The sequence below is a fragment of the Drosophila nasuta genome, chromosome 3 (assembly GCF_023558535.2).
Source record: "Drosophila nasuta strain 15112-1781.00 chromosome 3, ASM2355853v1, whole genome shotgun sequence".
Taxonomy (NCBI): domain Eukaryota; kingdom Metazoa; phylum Arthropoda; class Insecta; order Diptera; family Drosophilidae; genus Drosophila; species Drosophila nasuta.
This window is the reverse complement of record NC_083457.1, coordinates 10,017,861-10,035,046: the sequence shown is the minus strand read 5'-3', so window position 1 is coordinate 10,035,046 and position 17,186 is coordinate 10,017,861. Positions and strand designations below refer to the sequence as shown.

The window sequence follows — 17,186 nt, the reverse complement described above, 5'->3', positions numbered from 1 at the left end:
GTGAAACAGAAACGTAAACAAATACGACAGACGACAGGCAACAAACTTACATCTGCTGATAAAGAAAGCCAACCTCCTCTCTGTGGCTATGCCTGTGTTGCACTTGCCTCGCCGTGCTATGCGTGTCCGTGTGGGACGCTGTGGCAAGTGCCCCCGCCCCCGACTCAGGCGGGCGACGTCTTTTAATGAAAGATGACAACAACAACGTACACGATAAAAGGTTGTCATTAAAATTGCAGCAGTTGCCGCAGCCGGTTCATTAAGACTGCGACTGCGATGGCGACTGCGTTTTGGGTCCAAAGTAGGTTGCCGTTTGACAAATACATGCCGAATGAATGGCAGACAAATCAAAAACAGCAACGCCACACATGGAAGGCATTGAATTCAGATGAAAGTAGAATTTGTAATTGATTAAAGCCGCTAAGCTGCTGTAGAGAAAAAACTTGTAGGGTCTTTTTTTGAATTTTACTCAGCGCGCGCAGTTTTGCAAAGCTGCCGTATTGACAAATAAGCCTGACAGTTGCTGTTGTCAGTCCTGCGAAGCTTAAATAAGTATAATAATTTTGAATTTCGTTCAATGCGCGGTTCTGTAGAGTTGCCAGACTGCCAGAACAAGCAAACAAACAGTGTTGAAAAACTTTTGATAGACCAATATCATTCGAATTAAAATTTTAATTTTATTTTTTTTGCGAAATACTTTAACATTTTTATTTCCTGATAAAAGAAAATTGTAGGAAAATAACCAATGTTTAGATTTTTAAAAAATACGGAAATATTAAGCTTTGACAATTTGTTTTTGACTACACTGGTTTTAAATAAAACAACTTTAAAACGGAGTGTACATCCAAAAGTATAAGTTAAGTAGTAATAAACAATTATCCAAAAATAAAATGAGTAAAAGAAGAACTCATTTTGTACGAACTTCATGTACACATGTATTTTAAATCAACAGATTAAAGCAAATAACTAGAATAAACGCAGGGAAGGCGGAGCATCCGCAGCATCGTGTTCAACTGGACGAGTTAACTCAATAGAATTGATGCGAATCATGGTGTTTGGGGAGCGTTGGAAATTGATACGCATGTACTGCTTCCTTCGCTTCTTTTTAAAGTGGGTTTTCGTGTGTGTCAGGGTCTTCTCGATGATGGTAGCCTTCACTGTGACCAATCCCGGTTCGAGAATGGGACGTCCAATCAGCGTGAAATCACGTGCGCCAGCCAAAAGCACCTTATCCAAGCTGATATCATCGCCTATCGTTGGAGGCCAATAGCCTTCGACCAGTATGATGTCGCCGGGAGTTATTTTGAATTGTTTACCACACAAATGCACTACAGCAAAAAGGCGGCCCTGCTCCGATTTAGCTACTTGTTGATTAATTTTTTCGCAGACGGATTGAATCTCCTTTGAATGTTCCTTGGCAATAGCTGATACATCAATCGTAGATGGCGCAGGTTTGTTTTGTTGAAGCAATGCCGGCGAAATGCTCAGAGCACGCATTGCACCTGTGGAAAGAAGGGGAGGAGAAAAAGCACACCGTTATGTCACTATGATGGATTCAGTATTTCACAGATTTACCGTTCAATGAGACATGTTGTGTTGTGTGGCGAAACACTTGACGCACGCTTTGCGCCAAGAAAGACATATTCTTTTATGTTTTTTTAGTCTAAAATTCTTAAATATTATTACAAAACTCGAGCTACAGCGATTACTTTGCCACCAGAGTGTGGCCGAATATTGAATTTCAAAATATACGAATGTACGTTTAAAAATATACTGTTTCTTCTAACCTTTATACTTTTGGGCTTTTTTGGTATTTTATATTTGTGTAAAGCACTATTTATTTCATTGCTTGGAAAATAGCTACAAATTATTTACAATTATTTGTTGATCACTTTTGACCGTAGTTTTTAATTTAATTTAGATTTCTTCTTTTTTTTTAGCTTCAGTGTAGAAAATACTAAATTGTATACCAAGCATTTTGCGTTTGCGTTCAATATTTGCTATCGATAACACCGAAACAAGGTAGGCGTCCCTGCAGTCACCAGTTTTCAAATTAAAGCGGACATTTTTTTACCAAGCGTTAACATCTGTCTTAACAAAATAACAAAAGCATGCAGAATAATATGTTTTGTGATCCAGCATTGGAGCGCCATTTCACCGGACATGTTGATAATATAACGCAATTGCGCTTCAGCCCTGAGGGAACACAAATTGCCACCAGCTCACTAGATTCCACAGTCATTTTGTGGAACCTTAAACAAGCGGCACGATGTATTCGCTTTGCTTCACATTCGGCAGCTGTGTACGGAGTTAGCTGGTCGCCCAAGGGAAATTTCATAGCCTCATGCAGCCACGATCGCACTGTCAAAGTCTGGGAGCCAAAAGTACGTGGTGTGTCTGGCGAATTTTTGGCCCACAGCAAACCAGTGCGCAGCGTTGACTTCGATCCCACCGGGCAAATGGTGTTGACTGCCTCCGATGATAAATCTGTGAAGTTGTGGCGTGTATCACGCAAACAATTCATCTCATCATTTGCCCAACAAACGAACTGGGTGCGTGCAGCCAAGTTTAGTCCAAACGGCAAACTAATTGCCACAGTTAGTGACGATAAATCTCTGCGTATCTATGAAGTTGCGACAGGAGAATGTATACGCATCTTTACGGAGGAGCGTGCATCGCCTCGCCAGGTGGCCTGGCATCCTTGGGGCAGCATGGTGGCCGTTGCCCTTGGCTGCAATCGCATTAAGATCTTCGATGTGATGAATAGCCAGCTGCTTCAGCTCTACGTGGTGCACTCGGCACCCGTCAACGATTTGGCATTCCATCCCAGTGGCAACTTTCTGATATCCGGCAGCGATGATAAAACCATACGCATTTTGGATTTGCTGGAGGGCAGACCTATATATACGTTGACGGGGCACACGGATGCAGTGAACGCTGTGGCATTTACTCAGGATGGTAAAAGGTTTGCGACAGCTGGCAGCGATCGCCAGGTAAGATTTATCGAATTTTTGTTTAAATTATGTGACTAAAATTTGAATTAAATTCTAGCTACTCATTTGGCAATCGAATTTGCATACTTACGATGCGTCGCAGTTTGAGGAAAAGTCTCAGTCGTCGTCCTGCTGCGATAGCAGCTCAACCTCCAAGCTAAGCCAAGGTTGCAATTCGAGGGCATCCAACGATATGAGCATTCGCATTGATCCACGCGAATCAGTTGCTTATCAAACACTGGATGAAAATTTCCAGGTTGTTGACAGCGAACACACTAAACAACAGACACCGCAAGGCAGTATAAATAATTTGACACCACTCAAACATCAGTCACTCCTCAATTTGAAATCACCGTCTGCGGAACGTAAAACTTCATTCTTTAACTAGTAGTTCAAATGTTACACAGCATTCGCATCCAAATACATTTAAAGGCTTCTCCAATCACAACGCATAACCGGCAAACCTTCCACAGGTGCTGGATGTGTCAATGGAATCCGAATCCTCGTCTTCGCATTGTTGCTCCTGTGCCGCACAACTTGAAGATATTGTTAACCAGTTGTCGCAGATAGATGTACGTTTAAGTCGACTAGAACGATTTCACTTGACATAAATAATATGCCGTATGTATATTTATTACTAAGTTTAAGTTTTATACATGTTAGCTTTTTGGTGTACGGTGCTTTCAATTATTTCAATTTTAAATAAAAACTTACTGTTTGGGAGAAATAAAAATGTTATTTAGCGTCAGAAGATTGAAAATCGTGTCGTATTTAGCATTTATAGACTGAAAACGCTGTTCAAGTGTTCAAAGAGTATGGTGGCGCCATCTATTGCACATGGTGTTTTCGCTAATGAAAAATGGTGCAGCCTCAAGGTATGCTACAAAAATGATTTATCAATCTTTTTAGCTCTGTCATAGCCTTATGCATTTTGTGAGGACTTGAGCTTTTGATTTGTATAGATCATGGATTATATATAATATATTTATTAATAATACAAAAATATTATGAAAATCATTTCATCATATGATAGCTCCTTTTTTATTGTTATATTGACTTAACTTCAAAATATTTAGAGCAAATCAATTATTTCATAGCTTTTGACTATAAGCTTCTAATCATAGTAAACTAAAACTAAAAGGAAGAAACCTTATAAGTTTCTTGTCTATCTGAATGCATTTTGCAATAATTAGCATATTATATATTGGATATTATGAAATTACTAATATTTTGTTAAAGGACATTTTCATAATTTATTGATGAAACATTTTCATTGGGATCCTCTGTTAATGGCAAGTTTTCAGTGACAAAGAATACGTTTTCAATAGGGGTTACTCACCCTGATAATTGTCAAAAGAAAAAAAAAACTTCGATCCATCCTAGCTGCCTTATGCCACTCTACCTGCAATTATGCGGCAAAGTGATCGAACTCTGATGCTAGTTCATTCAACTTCAAAGTGCCTGCTGCTGGAGCAGCTCGGTAGCTCTGTAGCTCTATAGATCGACAGCTCGGTTGCTCGACTCTAATGATCATACCGGGAAAGTTCAATGCCTCTGTGAATAACCTGACGCTATCTTTATCAGCTAATTATGCGTTAAAAATATTGGCCGCAAAACCGAAACCGAAACAGCAACAGAAACCCCCCAAAAATAAAAACCGAGCGCAAGCTAACCAATAGTAAACACAACTCAGGACAAACTTGACAACGGATTAAACAAACGAGCAAATTTGCCGAGCGAACATGAACGATAAGTGACAGGAGTGCAACTGTGAAAACAACAACGGCAACAAAGGAGCAATCAACGATCAACGAAAGAGTTGCGACTTTGAGATATTAGTGTGACAAGCGAACAATTTCCACCTGTAGAATTGCCATGGCTCCTACTGCATAACTGTAGTTTGGCAGCAAAAAATGCAGTTATACCCGAGTATGCAGGGTGCTTGAACCGTATGAAGACACCACAAACCCTTCGCATAGAAAAGGTCATTGTCACTTCAAAAGGTTCAACAAACTGTTTTAATAAAAAAAAATGAAAAAACCAAACTGCTGAATTTTCAAATAAATAAACTAATGTGCTAAAGGGCTGAGAGAACACTGTGGAATTGCCAACGAATTGTGCATACTCTTTAGCCATAAGAAATAGCAAACGACACTGAAAGTCGCTTAGACCCTATTTTGCAAAAGAGGGGGCAGCTTTAATGGCACAGCAGCAGCAGCAGCAAGAGTCGCAGGAGTCCGTCGAGGTTCTGCGCTGGCATGTGCCACAAACGAGCCGCAATAAGCGGGACCCTCGCTTGCCTCAAAGCCTTGCCTTGGCTCGTGTCATCTGTTGAATTATAAAATATGGCAAGGAATTAATTTGGCCCACGAACGAAAACGAAGTCAAGTCGAATCTGGCACAGCAGCAGCAGAAAAAAGCTATAGGAGCAGTGCTGTTAGGATAACGCCTTTCGGCAAGACGAAGAGACGACCCCTGCCTGCATCGGTAGATGCCCAGGCAACAGGACTCCCATCTCCATCTACCGCTATGCACTGCTTATCTGCCTCGCTTCCCTCTCTTTCGCTCACTCTTTGCTTCCCTCTCTGTCACCGACTCTGCGCATGCGTTGCGCACCTGTCGCTGCTGCTGCTGCTGTGGCGACTGCTGCTCGATCCTTGCACAAAATGAAAAGGTGCGCTTAAATTCTTATAATGACTTGCGGGGCAAGAGTCAGAGAGTCAGCGTCCTCATCTGTTTTTTATACCTCGATGTGTGTGTGTGTTGCATCTTCAGCCGCAATTTGTTGTCCTTTTGTGCCGCCGTCTGTTGCCTCCAAATCTGTCTATAATCTGTGTTTAGGCCATGCACATTGATTTGTGCTCAAAGCAAAGAAAACACCTTGAGCTCTGCTTCTCTGTCTGTCCTCCCCGTCTCATTGTCTGTCTCTCTGTCTGCTCCTCTGTCTGTTGTCGTTTCTGGTTCAGCTTCTTCTCGTCTTGGCCCTGCACTCTTAGGTCTTCTCATTGGCTTGCACCTTTTGGACAGTGGCACATGGCAAAATCCGTACCATTTTGTGTTTAGATTTTGTCATTTTAATTGCTGGTCTTGGCTTTTGGCTTTGCTTTTAGCTTTTGCCTCTTGCGACTTCTCTTTCGGGTTTCTTGCACCCTTCTGCTAAGCTGCTGATTGGCTCATTGTCTGCGGGTTGTTTCTTCTTGTTGCTATTGTTGTTGTTCGTTTTGTTGCCAATTAAGCTGTTTAAATAGATTTCACAATCTGCTTTGTCTTACTACAATATATATAGTACTAACATATACCATATATGTAGTATATGCCTGCCACTTGACTCGACTATTGCCTGCATTGTGGGGGTTGCTTGCATATTTGACTTGGATTTGTCATTGCTTTTTTCCCTTGCCAGCAAATCGAAAGAGCTTAAGATTTTCCAAAGTAACGTACTGCTAATCTCTGAATGGCTGCCTTGCTGACTGACTATCTGACTGACTGGACGCTCACCTACCCTCTTGGCCCCCTCTCTGGCTTTGCCCCATTGGCACTCTATTGGCTTCTGATTTGGCCAGCGAACTTGCTTAACTTTCTTCCTGATGGCTGAATTGAATGTAAACTTCATAGAGTAAATATTTGGAAAATGTGTCGGTTCTGAAAACAGTAATTATTTTTAATCCACGCTATAGGCATAAATATTAGACATACTATGTATGTATATGTATATTTCCTATATTTTGTATTAATTTCCCATAGGAATTTATTTATTTAAAGTCAACTTTGAGCAGTAGTTGTTGAGAAAAAAAGTTACACCGAAATTAATGTAATAAAATCGTTAAAGTATAAATAATTTGATACATGAAAGAACGTATTATTATATCAAGAATAAATTGAAAAATGTTTTTTTTTCATTTCATTAAAATAAAATCAAAACAAAATATTTATTTGTATAACGAATTATATATCTCATAACAGCTTTAAATTGCATTATAAATGCATTTGTTTTCAGCTTAATTTGATTTGTTAAATTTAATTCAATTAATTTTTTTCCTAAACATATAAAATATTACTTCTCGAAATAATGAAATGGATTTAATATGATAAATAAATGTATGTACATAATTATATATGTACATATATTGATTGAGAAGATTGATTTAGATTGCAAATAAGGAAGTTTATTAAAAAATGTATTTAAAATATTTCCGAATAGTAGCTTATATAAAATTTGATAAGCATTAAAACATTAGATGAATTATTGAATTTATTACATTTTTCGGCTTTTTGCTTTTTTTAATTAAATTCACTCAATTCTATTTAGTTTACATTTAGCTTTTTGAATTTAACTTTATTAGTGACAGAATCGATTATGCCTGAAAATAATTCAACTTTTCTATATCTAAATGTAAGTAAATTAATTTTTAAATTACATTTAATATATTTCAGTTTTGAAATTGATTAATATGAAGCGTTATTAATGCGCGGCATGTGCAACATTCAGCTGCTCTATTATCACAACACAGACACTCTCGATCCGCGTCAATCTCCAGTCATCAATCGGACATACATTTGAAATTCCCAGTTCGAGCTGCAGGTGACAATGGTTAATCAAAGAAAACTGCTGCAATCATAACTTATCAATTTAAAAAGTCAGGGAAAACTCGTAAAAAAAAGAACAACGCACAATCCAGAGCAAGGCAGAGGCTGGGGCACAAGACACACCGACAGCAACACCGACAGAGCCGCAGACAGAGGACGAAGCGAAGACGAAGGAAGCGAAGGCGAAGGCGAAGGCGAAGGGTCTATCAAAATTGGGTCATTTTGGCCTGGTGAAGTCGCCGTCACAGCCGCTTGTAATATCGATGAGCGTGACAGGTGCAGGCGCACTTACAGCAATTGTTGTTGTTGCTGTTGTCGGATTGTTGCTGCTGTTTGGTTTTTGTTGTCGCTGTTGCAGTTGTGTGCACCTTCTTTTTCTTTAGTTTTTTTTTTCGTTTTTCGCATGCGTCAGCTTGCGGCACACTCCCTCAAGGTGCATGGGCCTAGATTAGACGAAGATTGCAGTCAGATCTCAATCTTGCAGTTTTGCGGTTTGTCTGAGAGATTTCTGACTGCAGTTGCTTGTATCTTGTATGTTGCTTGTTGTTGTTGCTCTTGCTGTTGATGTTTCGTTTTTGTTTATGGTGGCGTGTGGCCCTTGTCAACTGCATTCGATGCCTGGCATTACCACAGATCGTTCAATGTTGAGCTGCTGGTCGCTGGCTACTGGCTGCTGCTGTTGTAATTTGCCTCTGACTTCGAGCCTCAACAGCAACAGCAACAGCAAGCAAGCTTCAACTGGCATATGTTTGCTGTAAACCGGCTTTGAGCACGCGTCGTCTGGGCTCACAAAATTATTGAGCCAGGACAACGTCGACGACGACGATGACAACGACAGGTTCCAGCAGGATTCAGCAGGTGCTGGCGCGCCACTTGTGCGGCTCAAAAAGGAATCGGAATCAGCGCTCTGCGCTTACAACGAAAGGACATAAACATAAATGAGCCGCTGTAACATTTTTGCCTCCACTGCCTCCTGCCTCCTGCCTCCTGCCTCATGGCTGCTGGCTCCTTGGCTTACAGGTGCCTTTTTCCCATTCAGCCACATCCCTCGAGTCGGGCCAACCTTTTAATTGTGCCCTCGGCTCGCTTCACCTGCAGCAGCCTTACCGTCGCAGTCGCAGTCACTGTTGCCATCGACTGCGCTGCTCTCGTTATTGTTGTTGTTGTTGCAGCCCTCGACGGACCGGCAACTGACCTAAGACATCTTTTTTCATGTGATGGCCTCCACGCACATACTTTGCGCTGCGATCCTCGCTCACCTTTTAGCCGCAACTATTATTTTTATTAATAGCCAAAGTCAAAGTCACCTGCCCAGGCAACTGGGCACCTTTAGCTAGGGGTAGACGGAAAACAGAAAACGGAAAACGGATATTCAGCGGGCACTTCTCCTGCTCTTCGCCTATTCCTAGCCACTTCTAAGACAATTTCCTCTTAATTTTCACTTCACTCCTCGATGATTTTTTTTTTGTTTTCGTTGTTTTTGGGGTTGCAGCTGAGCGCAGCTTTTGTTCAACTGCCACTTTGACTTCGATTGTCTGTTTGCGGTTCAGTTTTCAGTTTTTTATGGGGGCTTGTCGCTTATTTGTATTTGAATGCTGTATAAATTCAAATGGCATGACAAATTATGTGGGCTCAGGTGTTAACTGTGTTAACCGCTCAATGCTCGGGGGGTTAACAAACCTCACATATGGCAACCATTGCTGCTGTCCCTTTGCTGCTCGATCGAAATGGGGCATCTTGCAGCTGGGATTATGCTGCTGCTTACATAATGAGTAGCTCAAAGTGCAATGCTATGCTCTCTACACATAGAGAACCGTCCTCCTCCTCCTCCCTCCACTCGCTCCTCTTTGCAATTTCAGCACTTTGTCGGCACTTGGCCAAAGTCCTTGAGCTGCATTGTTTTGCAGCCGCCGCCAATGCAATTGAACTGCATATTTTTGATGGTCGCTCATCGGCGTGTACTCGCTGGCTGTTCTCATTTCTTTTTTTTTTTTGTTGCGTCCAATATTTTGTCAATTTCGATCAATTTGTTGCATGCCACAACCGTCGCGGCGGACAAGTGGCAAGCAAGCAGGCGACGCAGCAGCTCTCACTGAAATCCTTGTCAAATGCTCTTGCTGATTTTGATTGCAGCTACCGATGAATGGCGATAATGAGCAGAGAGTCGAGAGTCGGTGATTTGTAAACTGCCAAACTTCATTTCGGGCGTTTTAAAGTGCCGCAAAAGGCATTGACATTCAGAGTTTTGCTCAAATTGCGATCAGCAAATCGTTCGCAATCGATGATCACTTTCGCATCGTTCGCTCTCTTTCTCAGTCTTTCTTTCCTTGTCGCACTCGTGCTGATAAAACTCTCGGGCGCAATTAGCTCGAACTTCGAACACTTATTGGCGTTTTCCCGTGCTCTCTTCTCTCTTTCTTCTCCATTGGCTTTTGGGGCTTGTAACGCGGCGTTTTACAAAGCGCATTCCGAGCATGCCACAATGAGCGAAGATCAAAGATCACCGCGGCACCCGAAACAGGAGCAGCTTCCAATGCCCATTGCCCAATCCCCTGTGTCCCAGTCGCAAGTCTCCTGTTTGCCTGGCAATTGGCTACGTGCAAAAATTTAACTATAAAATCAGGTTTTTGGGCAGCTCAAAGACATTTTTGACATGCTTCACACAATTTGTAGCAACATTTTGCTAAGTGAATTTATCCATTTGGCCAACTAAGGCGTCCTAGAAATGTTCTTAAAATTGAGTGTAGGCTTGTCTAGTTGAGCCATGAAAATAGCCAAAGGTCAGTTCTGTTAACTGCACTAAGGATCATCTTACTCCTGTAGTTAAAAGTAGCTGAAGACACGAACGAAAGCTTTCTCTTGACATAGAATAAAATAATAGCATTCCTTTGAGAACGTATTTTATATTCACTGCTATAATCTCTTACTGCCTTGAATAAAACATTTAATTTCTCTTTAGCTTTGAACTTTATTTTCGCCAAATCAAATATGTAATCAAAATAAAATTAAATACAAAGAAAATAAGTTTATAAATTATACACATAATAATTAAAACTAAAGAACTTATGTTGAACTTAAATAATTAATGTTTAAATAAATATGATAATTATTGTTAAATTTAACATTGAGACAGACAAATAATTTTGACAATTTTAATGACGCGTTTTGCCAAGTGTTCTTTGTTGTTGTTGATGTTGTTGTTTGGTATTCTTTGGTACTTTTAGCTGCGTTTTCTTTGCTTTTTACTAGGCCAATTTGGAATTTGGTTTTTTTCGTTAGAATAAAATAAAATCAAAAAAGGGTTCATAAGAAATCATAGAGTAAAATTAGTATAATAAATTATGTTAGCTTACTTCTAGAATATACTCATTGTGTTTTGTTAATACTAACTTTTAAGAACTAATGAAAAGTCTTTTGTATTTTTGTTGTTGTGGTTGTCAGTATATACAGAGCTTAGATCTAGAGTTGAGCAATAGAGCTCCGGGGGGCGGGAGCAATGATCTTATGGGAGTTCCCTTAACAAATAGTAAGTACTATATTTTGGATGCCTAAACAAAACAAAACTTTGGCTTCATAGCGACGACTTAGACGACTTTTGCCAACGTGATCGTTATAACTGGTTTTGGGTTGATCCGACTGGGATTCTTTGCTGTGGTGGTCTCTGGTGTGTCTCATGAACTACGAACTATGACGATCAGTGGTGATCGTTAACAACTGCTGCTGCTGACCTCCATTTTGAGCAGAGCAGGCGGCGTCAGAGCGCCAACAGCCTCCTCGTGGCGACTCTCCCGATGACGTCGCAGATCCACTTTGCGCTGGAAGGATTGATCGCAGAGTCCGCAGCCGAAGGGTTTGTATCCTGTGTGCTTGCGCATGTGCGTGATCAGATTGGAGCTTTGGCTGAACGCTTTCAGGCAGACGGTGCACTTGTGGGGCTTTTCACCTGCAAGCAGAGGAGGAGGAGATGGAAATTGAAATCAATAAAACAATTAGTATAATGAAATGAAACAGTTGCAGTCAGCAATTAGACAAATTGAAAGCAACGCTCGCTAGATAAACATCTAAAACACTCGCGTCGCTGATTTTAATGGGTTTGACTTACAAAATGAGGGTGGCATAAATCTCACTAGAGGGTGACAAACGGACGGAAATAAAACGGAAAACTGTTAACGGTTCATACACTTGATTCGGAATAACTTTGTTGGCAAAAACTACATTTTGTTCGCCACCTACTTTTGAGTGTTGAAAGATCAAATACAAACTGAATTTCATGTGGGTCAACAACTGTGCCAATTCATTGAAATTCCCCTCTTTGTCTGTCTAATTATGCAAATATATTAACCCTATCCAGAAAGAGATACAAACTTACCGGTATGTATGTAGGTGTGTTTCTTCATGTCGGATTTCTGATGGAATCGCTTGCCACAATACTGGCAGGGATATGGCCGGGTATCGCTGTGTATCAGCAGGTGAGTGGATAGTGTCGAGGAGCGTTTGAACGACTTGCCGCATTGTTTACACTGCAACAGAAAGAAAGAAAAGAATCCGAATTGGAGCACGTTAAATATTGATACAAAATAAGTCAGAATTCCTCCCCAGCTCAAAAGAAAGAAATATTTATTCAGCCTGAAATCGAAATGGAAACCCAAACTCGAAACCAAACCCGAAAACGAAAACGAAGTAGAAAACGAGTCACAAAACTGTCGCGCAATGTCGTGGCAAATAAAATCTCAAACAACATAATAATGTGTGTGTGCTAAATACTTATGAATTAAACTAGATTTGTGAGTGTGCAAATATTTGGCAACAGGTGACGAGAATATTCTGGGAAAAACCCCATGGATGGGCGAAGTGGGCAAAGTGGGGAAGGTGGACAGATCATGCACATGAATATTATAATAATTGTTGAGTTTATTTTTAAGAAACAGCTAAACAAACAGCAGATCGTCTCAATGCTAAATATGATAAATAAATGCTAAATCTCAAGTAGAACTCATTTCTCCGACGAACAAAAGAAATGATGGAGCTAAAGGCTGTAGATATGAAATTGAAATTGATATTAACTCGTCGTCGTTGCCGTTGTCGTTGTTTGTCGGCCAAACACAGCTGTGGGGCATTACTCGAGGACTGTTGTGTCGACCTATGTGTGTGTGTGTGTGTGTGTGGACACGGACCACAAGCTATAAAGTTGGGGGATCGTAACATCTTCGCTGCGAGATTAAATGTTTGCACAGTTTGTGTTGCTGCAACATGCAACAGTATCTAAACATTGTCGCTCCCGTATTGACACAACTCAATCCCAATAGCCCCATGAGTTGAGCTGGCCTAGCAATCGAAGTGCTACGTGTGTGACATTTATAACAACAGCAGCAGCAGCAACAAAATAATACTTAAAACCTTTCGAAAACCTACGCATATTGTAAATTGACACAAGTGTGCCTCAGAGAAACAACAATTTCTTTCTCTGACTCGCTTTTTTATTCCCATATTTAATTTGTTGTCGGTTTTTATTTTGTGTTTTGGGATTTTCTATTTGCGCATTGCATTGGATACATTGCTTGAATGTGTGGACTGTTGGCTCGAGATAGTATCCAATCCCATGTTGCCAGCCAGAGCTAGACAGAGGCCCAATTAGTTGGCCCATTGTTACATGCAGTCTGAGCCATAATGTCAATTTGCTCAAGTCGCCCCCAAAACGGAAGTTGGCAAAAAACAAAACTCTCTCGCTGTGTAGCGTAGAAACCCCAACAACATGACTCAGAGCCGAGCTCTCAGACTTCATCAGACCCAAATGCTGAGTGTGGCCCAGCTTAGCGGGTGGCCCTCAAATTCAACGACAACAGATGTAAAGACTTACAAAAACGCGAGCTCACAAAAAAAAAAAAAAATTAAAGGAAAGGACTAAGATGCGCCTGCGCCAAGGACTTGAGCAACTGTCTTTGACCATATGTCCAGGCTCTTGGAAACCCCATGAGGCTATCGCATTTCACTGCATCGACCCTTACCCCGACCCTGCGTTGCCATTAAATGTGTGAAAAAATAATCGAAAACGTAGTTGGCCGACGCGGGTGTTGAAGTGCCTTTGATATAAACAACAACTGACAACGGGGGTAGTCAGAGTAAGCACATACCCTCTACATATCTTTAGTACCCTTTTCGTATCAAGTTCAAGTCACAAGTCGCAATCGAAGCAGAAGTCGAGTTCGTGTGGTCGTGTGTCCCTCTCGTGTGGCTAATGTGGCAGAAAATGCTTAACAAAATGACAATTATGATTGGGCCCTACACAAAACGAAGAGAGCCAAGCTATTGCCGTAATTTCAACATAAATCTTCAGCGAGGTAAACTCACTCTAAATGAAATGACGTACACATTCAGCTCGAAATAATCAAAATTATTTGATTAACTAATTGCGTGATTTCGATTGTGCTTAATTGAATTTCCATAGAAAGAGTTTATTACACATTTCGACTGACGGTGCCACTTTTCCAAATTGAAATGGGTGGTTGGCATTACTGCCATCGATAGCTAAGCTGGGCGACAATTAAAACGCAGGACAGGACCTTCAAAATATGAAACAATTAACACGGGGGAATTGAACGAATGGAAGTTCGAGTACCCGTAAGTGGGTCGGATAACAGACACGCAATGCAAACCGATTCGTTTTGAATATTTATATTTGAAGAAGACTTTTGGTGCAATTTATGAGGTTTCCCCAGCACAACGAAAGGAGTCGGAGGCACTCTCTGATGTCACGTAATATTATCATTAGTGGCAAAGGGACAAGGTTTTGACAACTTTTTGTCAGCAGAGATTGGCTACAGATTCAGTTCTTAGATTTCTTTTTGAGGATATTTGCAGTCTGTGCACTTCCGTTATGCTCAGCTTCCACAAAACAAAAAAAAAATCTTATTGACTTCCCGTTTGTTCGCTTACCTGAAAGTTTCGTCCACTGGGTTTCTCCTCGCACTCGCTTTTTATATACGATGATGATGAGGAGGACGAACGAAGTACAACATCTGTGGCAGTTGAATCAGGATGTTGCTGCTGCTGCTGCTGATGTTGCAACTGTTGTTGCTGCTGCTGCTGCTGAGTCGTGTGTTGTTGCTGTTGGTGTTGATTACGCATATAGCCATACTCGGCGGCTGCCACAAGACCCATGAGAGCGGCAGCCGAACGGTTGTTATCCTGTTCGGCCTCAATCTTAACCTGCTGCTCTTGTTGCTGATGCTTTTGTTGTTGTTGCTGTTGATGTTGCTGCTGCGACTTCAGATGCTGTGTGAGCAACTCCAGATTGTTGCCCGCGAGGCCAGCCATGAAAGCACTGCGATGCGCATACAGCTGCTGCTGCGCATTTTCAAACTCCAGATCCTGTGCCGCATTTGTTTGCGGCGCCAGCGACGACAACGGCGACTGCAGCGACGATATCGAGGCAGCCGAACGACGTTCGTACTTGAACTTGCGCACTATGGGATCCACTTGCTGCTCCTCATCATCCTCCATCGGAGAGCTTTCCATGCGCGTGTTCCGCTCACACATGGAGGCCGGCGACCAAATGATGTTGCCTTGGGAGCGACGTTGCTGCGGTGTCATCGCATTTGCGGTCTTTAGATTCACAGCCCTCAGAGGCGGAGGCGTCAAATTGCTGAGTGAACCGAGTTGCAGTCGCTGCTCGGCATCGCTGAGACTGCGTCCACTCAGGCTGCCACTGCTGCTGCTGTTGCTGCTGTTGTGATCGTGATGGTGATCGTGATCCTGCTCCTGATCGGAGTACGCAATGTGGCGTTGCTTGGTGCTAAGATTCAATGGCATATCCTCATCTACCTGCTGCTGCAATGAACTGTTGTTGCTGCTGCTAATCAGCTGCTGTTCTTGCTCCTTTTCAGGGGTCAACGCATAGTCCCGATCGCGTGGATTAAGTATGACGGAGGCGGGAGATTTTGGCGTCATGGGTGTCAGCGGTGTGCCCAGCATCGAAGCTGAGGAGAGCAAAAACTGTGGCCATAGCAGAGCGCTCGAGTAGAGCAGCGGATTGTAGAGGAAAGGCAGATCTGCAAAGCGACAGAAAGAACAGACAAGGCGCACAAATTAAGCCTAAGATACTTTGCCAATAGATAGATACTTTTGCATCTAAGAGATTGCAGCTCATTTGCAGCGCCTTAAGAAGAGATCTTCGCACTTCGAGACTTACCTCTGTTGTTGAGCTTTTGGGCCGCGGCAGATGCTATCACAGTGTTGAAGGCTGAGGCTCGCTGCATCCATTGCTTGTCGAGCGCTGGATTTGCGTAGCCCGCCGGACTGGGCTGCGAGTGCGGTGATGGCGGTGGCGACAAATGATTCATTTTCATTTCTTTTCAATTAAACTTTTATTTTGAACACTGGCTTTTTTACGTTTTTTTTTTTGCGACTTTTTGGTCTAGCCTTGGCAATATTGGTTCACTTTATTCACTTGGCTTGCAAAATTACTCATGCGCCGCAAAAGATATTTTCACAATAGAAATTTTCTATAATTTATTTTAGTTTAGTTTTCTTGCTTTTTGGTAAAATTGTTGCTGAGGATCTTTGAGCAAAATCTTGTTGGTTTTTACTTTCTTTTTGGTAACAGATCAAAACTTGGCTCACTGAGAGACGAACACGTCTGTATCGCTCGGTGCTTCGCACCTGACTGAATCTTTGGCCGACTGTGCGGTTCTAAATTGAGCCAACGGTGAAGCGAGTGCCACAACCAACTTGGCCGAAAATCGAGGCTCTCTGTCTGTGTGTGTGTGTAAGCCGAATCAAAACGAACCCTCAGTGCAGTCGTATTGGTGGCTTCAATGTTGACTTTAGTGGTGGCTCAAGAGCCCTTTTGTACTTGAGTGTGTGTATATGTGTGAATGTGTGCGTGTGTTGCCAACTCTGGTTTTTCACCTTTGGCAGCAGTTGGCGGCGGCTGTTGTCGTTGCTCTTGTTGTTGCTGTTGTTGCTGCTGCTGCTGCTGCTGCAGTTGTTGTTGCTGTTGTCCTGCATGTTGTAAGGGTCAAGACACACAGTTACGCAGCGCCTCTGCTCTCCCGTTCTCTCTGTCTCTCTCCCTCACCTCTCTTCCCTTCTTCTTCTCTCTATCAGTTGCTTTGATCGTGCGCTGTTCATTGTTGTTGTTGTTGCTGTTTCTGTTGCTGCTGTTACTGAGCTGTTGTTGTTGCTGTTGTCGCTGCTGGCAGCACGCGTTTCTCAACTAATTGGTATGCAGTTAAAGTTTGGCGGGCGTTTGTTGTTGTTTTTGCTTTGCTACCTTCGCCCCGCTGTCCTTTTGCGTAATGTAACTGTTACAGTTGCTGCTGCTGCTGTTGTCTTTGTTGTTGTTGGCGCAACTGACACCAACTGTTGGCTAGCTCTGCGATTCGTATTGGGATTGTGACTCAGCTAAGTCGCATGCCTACTCAATTGAAACAGCCGAAGCGAACGAAGGATATTTGTTTGCGAGGGTTGAGCAACTGTTCAGCAAACAGTGATCTGTTGTTGTTGCCTCTCGAGGGTGTGAGGCTTTCTCGGATATATACACACATAATCCGATTAACAAATGCTTAAGCAAATACACAAATGATCTTAGTCTTTAAATGGATAAAC

General features: G+C 42.0%; 3 protein-coding genes across 3 annotated transcripts; 1 reads left to right on the top strand and 2 right to left on the bottom strand.

Moving 5' to 3' along the window:
- Positions 1 to 907: 907 nt before the first annotated feature.
- LOC132791801 (large ribosomal subunit protein bL21m) lies at positions 908 to 1,747 on the bottom strand. The gene is made up of 2 exons (XM_060800881.1): positions 1,576 to 1,747; positions 908 to 1,502 (listed from the first exon to the last, which is right to left on the bottom strand). The coding sequence occupies exons 1-2, from the start codon at positions 1,640 to 1,642 to the stop codon at positions 967 to 969; spliced, it is 603 nt and encodes a 200-aa protein (XP_060656864.1). The 5' UTR covers positions 1,643 to 1,747; the 3' UTR covers positions 908 to 966.
- Positions 1,748 to 2,009: 262 nt separating this feature from the next.
- On the top strand, positions 2,010 to 3,732 carry LOC132791797 (POC1 centriolar protein homolog). The gene is made up of 3 exons (XM_060800875.1): positions 2,010 to 2,993; positions 3,052 to 3,249; positions 3,467 to 3,732. Exons 1-3 carry the CDS (start codon positions 2,112 to 2,114, stop codon positions 3,602 to 3,604), a joined length of 1,218 nt encoding a protein of 405 aa, XP_060656858.1. The 5' UTR covers positions 2,010 to 2,111; the 3' UTR covers positions 3,605 to 3,732.
- Positions 3,733 to 10,552: 6,820 nt separating this feature from the next.
- On the bottom strand, positions 10,553 to 16,380 carry LOC132791795 (zinc finger protein sens). The gene is made up of 4 exons (XM_060800872.1): positions 15,769 to 16,380; positions 14,514 to 15,628; positions 11,950 to 12,100; positions 10,553 to 11,523 (listed from the first exon to the last, which is right to left on the bottom strand). The coding sequence occupies exons 1-4, from the start codon at positions 15,923 to 15,925 to the stop codon at positions 11,288 to 11,290; spliced, it is 1,659 nt and encodes a 552-aa protein (XP_060656855.1). The 5' UTR covers positions 15,926 to 16,380; the 3' UTR covers positions 10,553 to 11,287.
- Between the last annotated feature and the right edge of the window lie 806 nt (positions 16,381 to 17,186).

Excerpts from the sequence above, each read along its gene's own strand:
- LOC132791797 (XM_060800875.1), top strand. The coding sequence starts at position 2,112 with ATGCAGAATAATATGTTTTGTGATCCAGCATTGGAGCGCCATTTCACC. Across the intron at positions 2,994-3,051 it reads CAGCTGGCAGCGATCGCCAG|CTACTCATTTGGCAATCGAA; the intron begins GTAAGATTTATC and ends ATTAAATTCTAG. Across the intron at positions 3,250-3,466 it reads CACTGGATGAAAATTTCCAG|GTGCTGGATGTGTCAATGGA; the intron begins GTTGTTGACAGC and ends AACCTTCCACAG.
- LOC132791801 (XM_060800881.1), bottom strand. The coding sequence starts at position 1,642 with ATGTCTTTCTTGGCGCAAAGCGTGCGTCAAGTGTTTCGCCACACAACA. Across the intron at positions 1,503-1,575 it reads ACAACATGTCTCATTGAACG|GTGCAATGCGTGCTCTGAGC; the intron begins GTAAATCTGTGA and ends TTCTTTCCACAG.
- LOC132791795 (XM_060800872.1), bottom strand. The coding sequence starts at position 15,925 with ATGAAAATGAATCATTTGTCGCCACCGCCATCACCGCACTCGCAGCCC. Across the intron at positions 15,629-15,768 it reads CCAAAAGCTCAACAACAGAG|ATCTGCCTTTCCTCTACAAT; the intron begins GTAAGTCTCGAA and ends GTCGCTTTGCAG. Across the intron at positions 12,101-14,513 it reads CCAGTGGACGAAACTTTCAG|TGTAAACAATGCGGCAAGTC; the intron begins GTAAGCGAACAA and ends TTTCTGTTGCAG.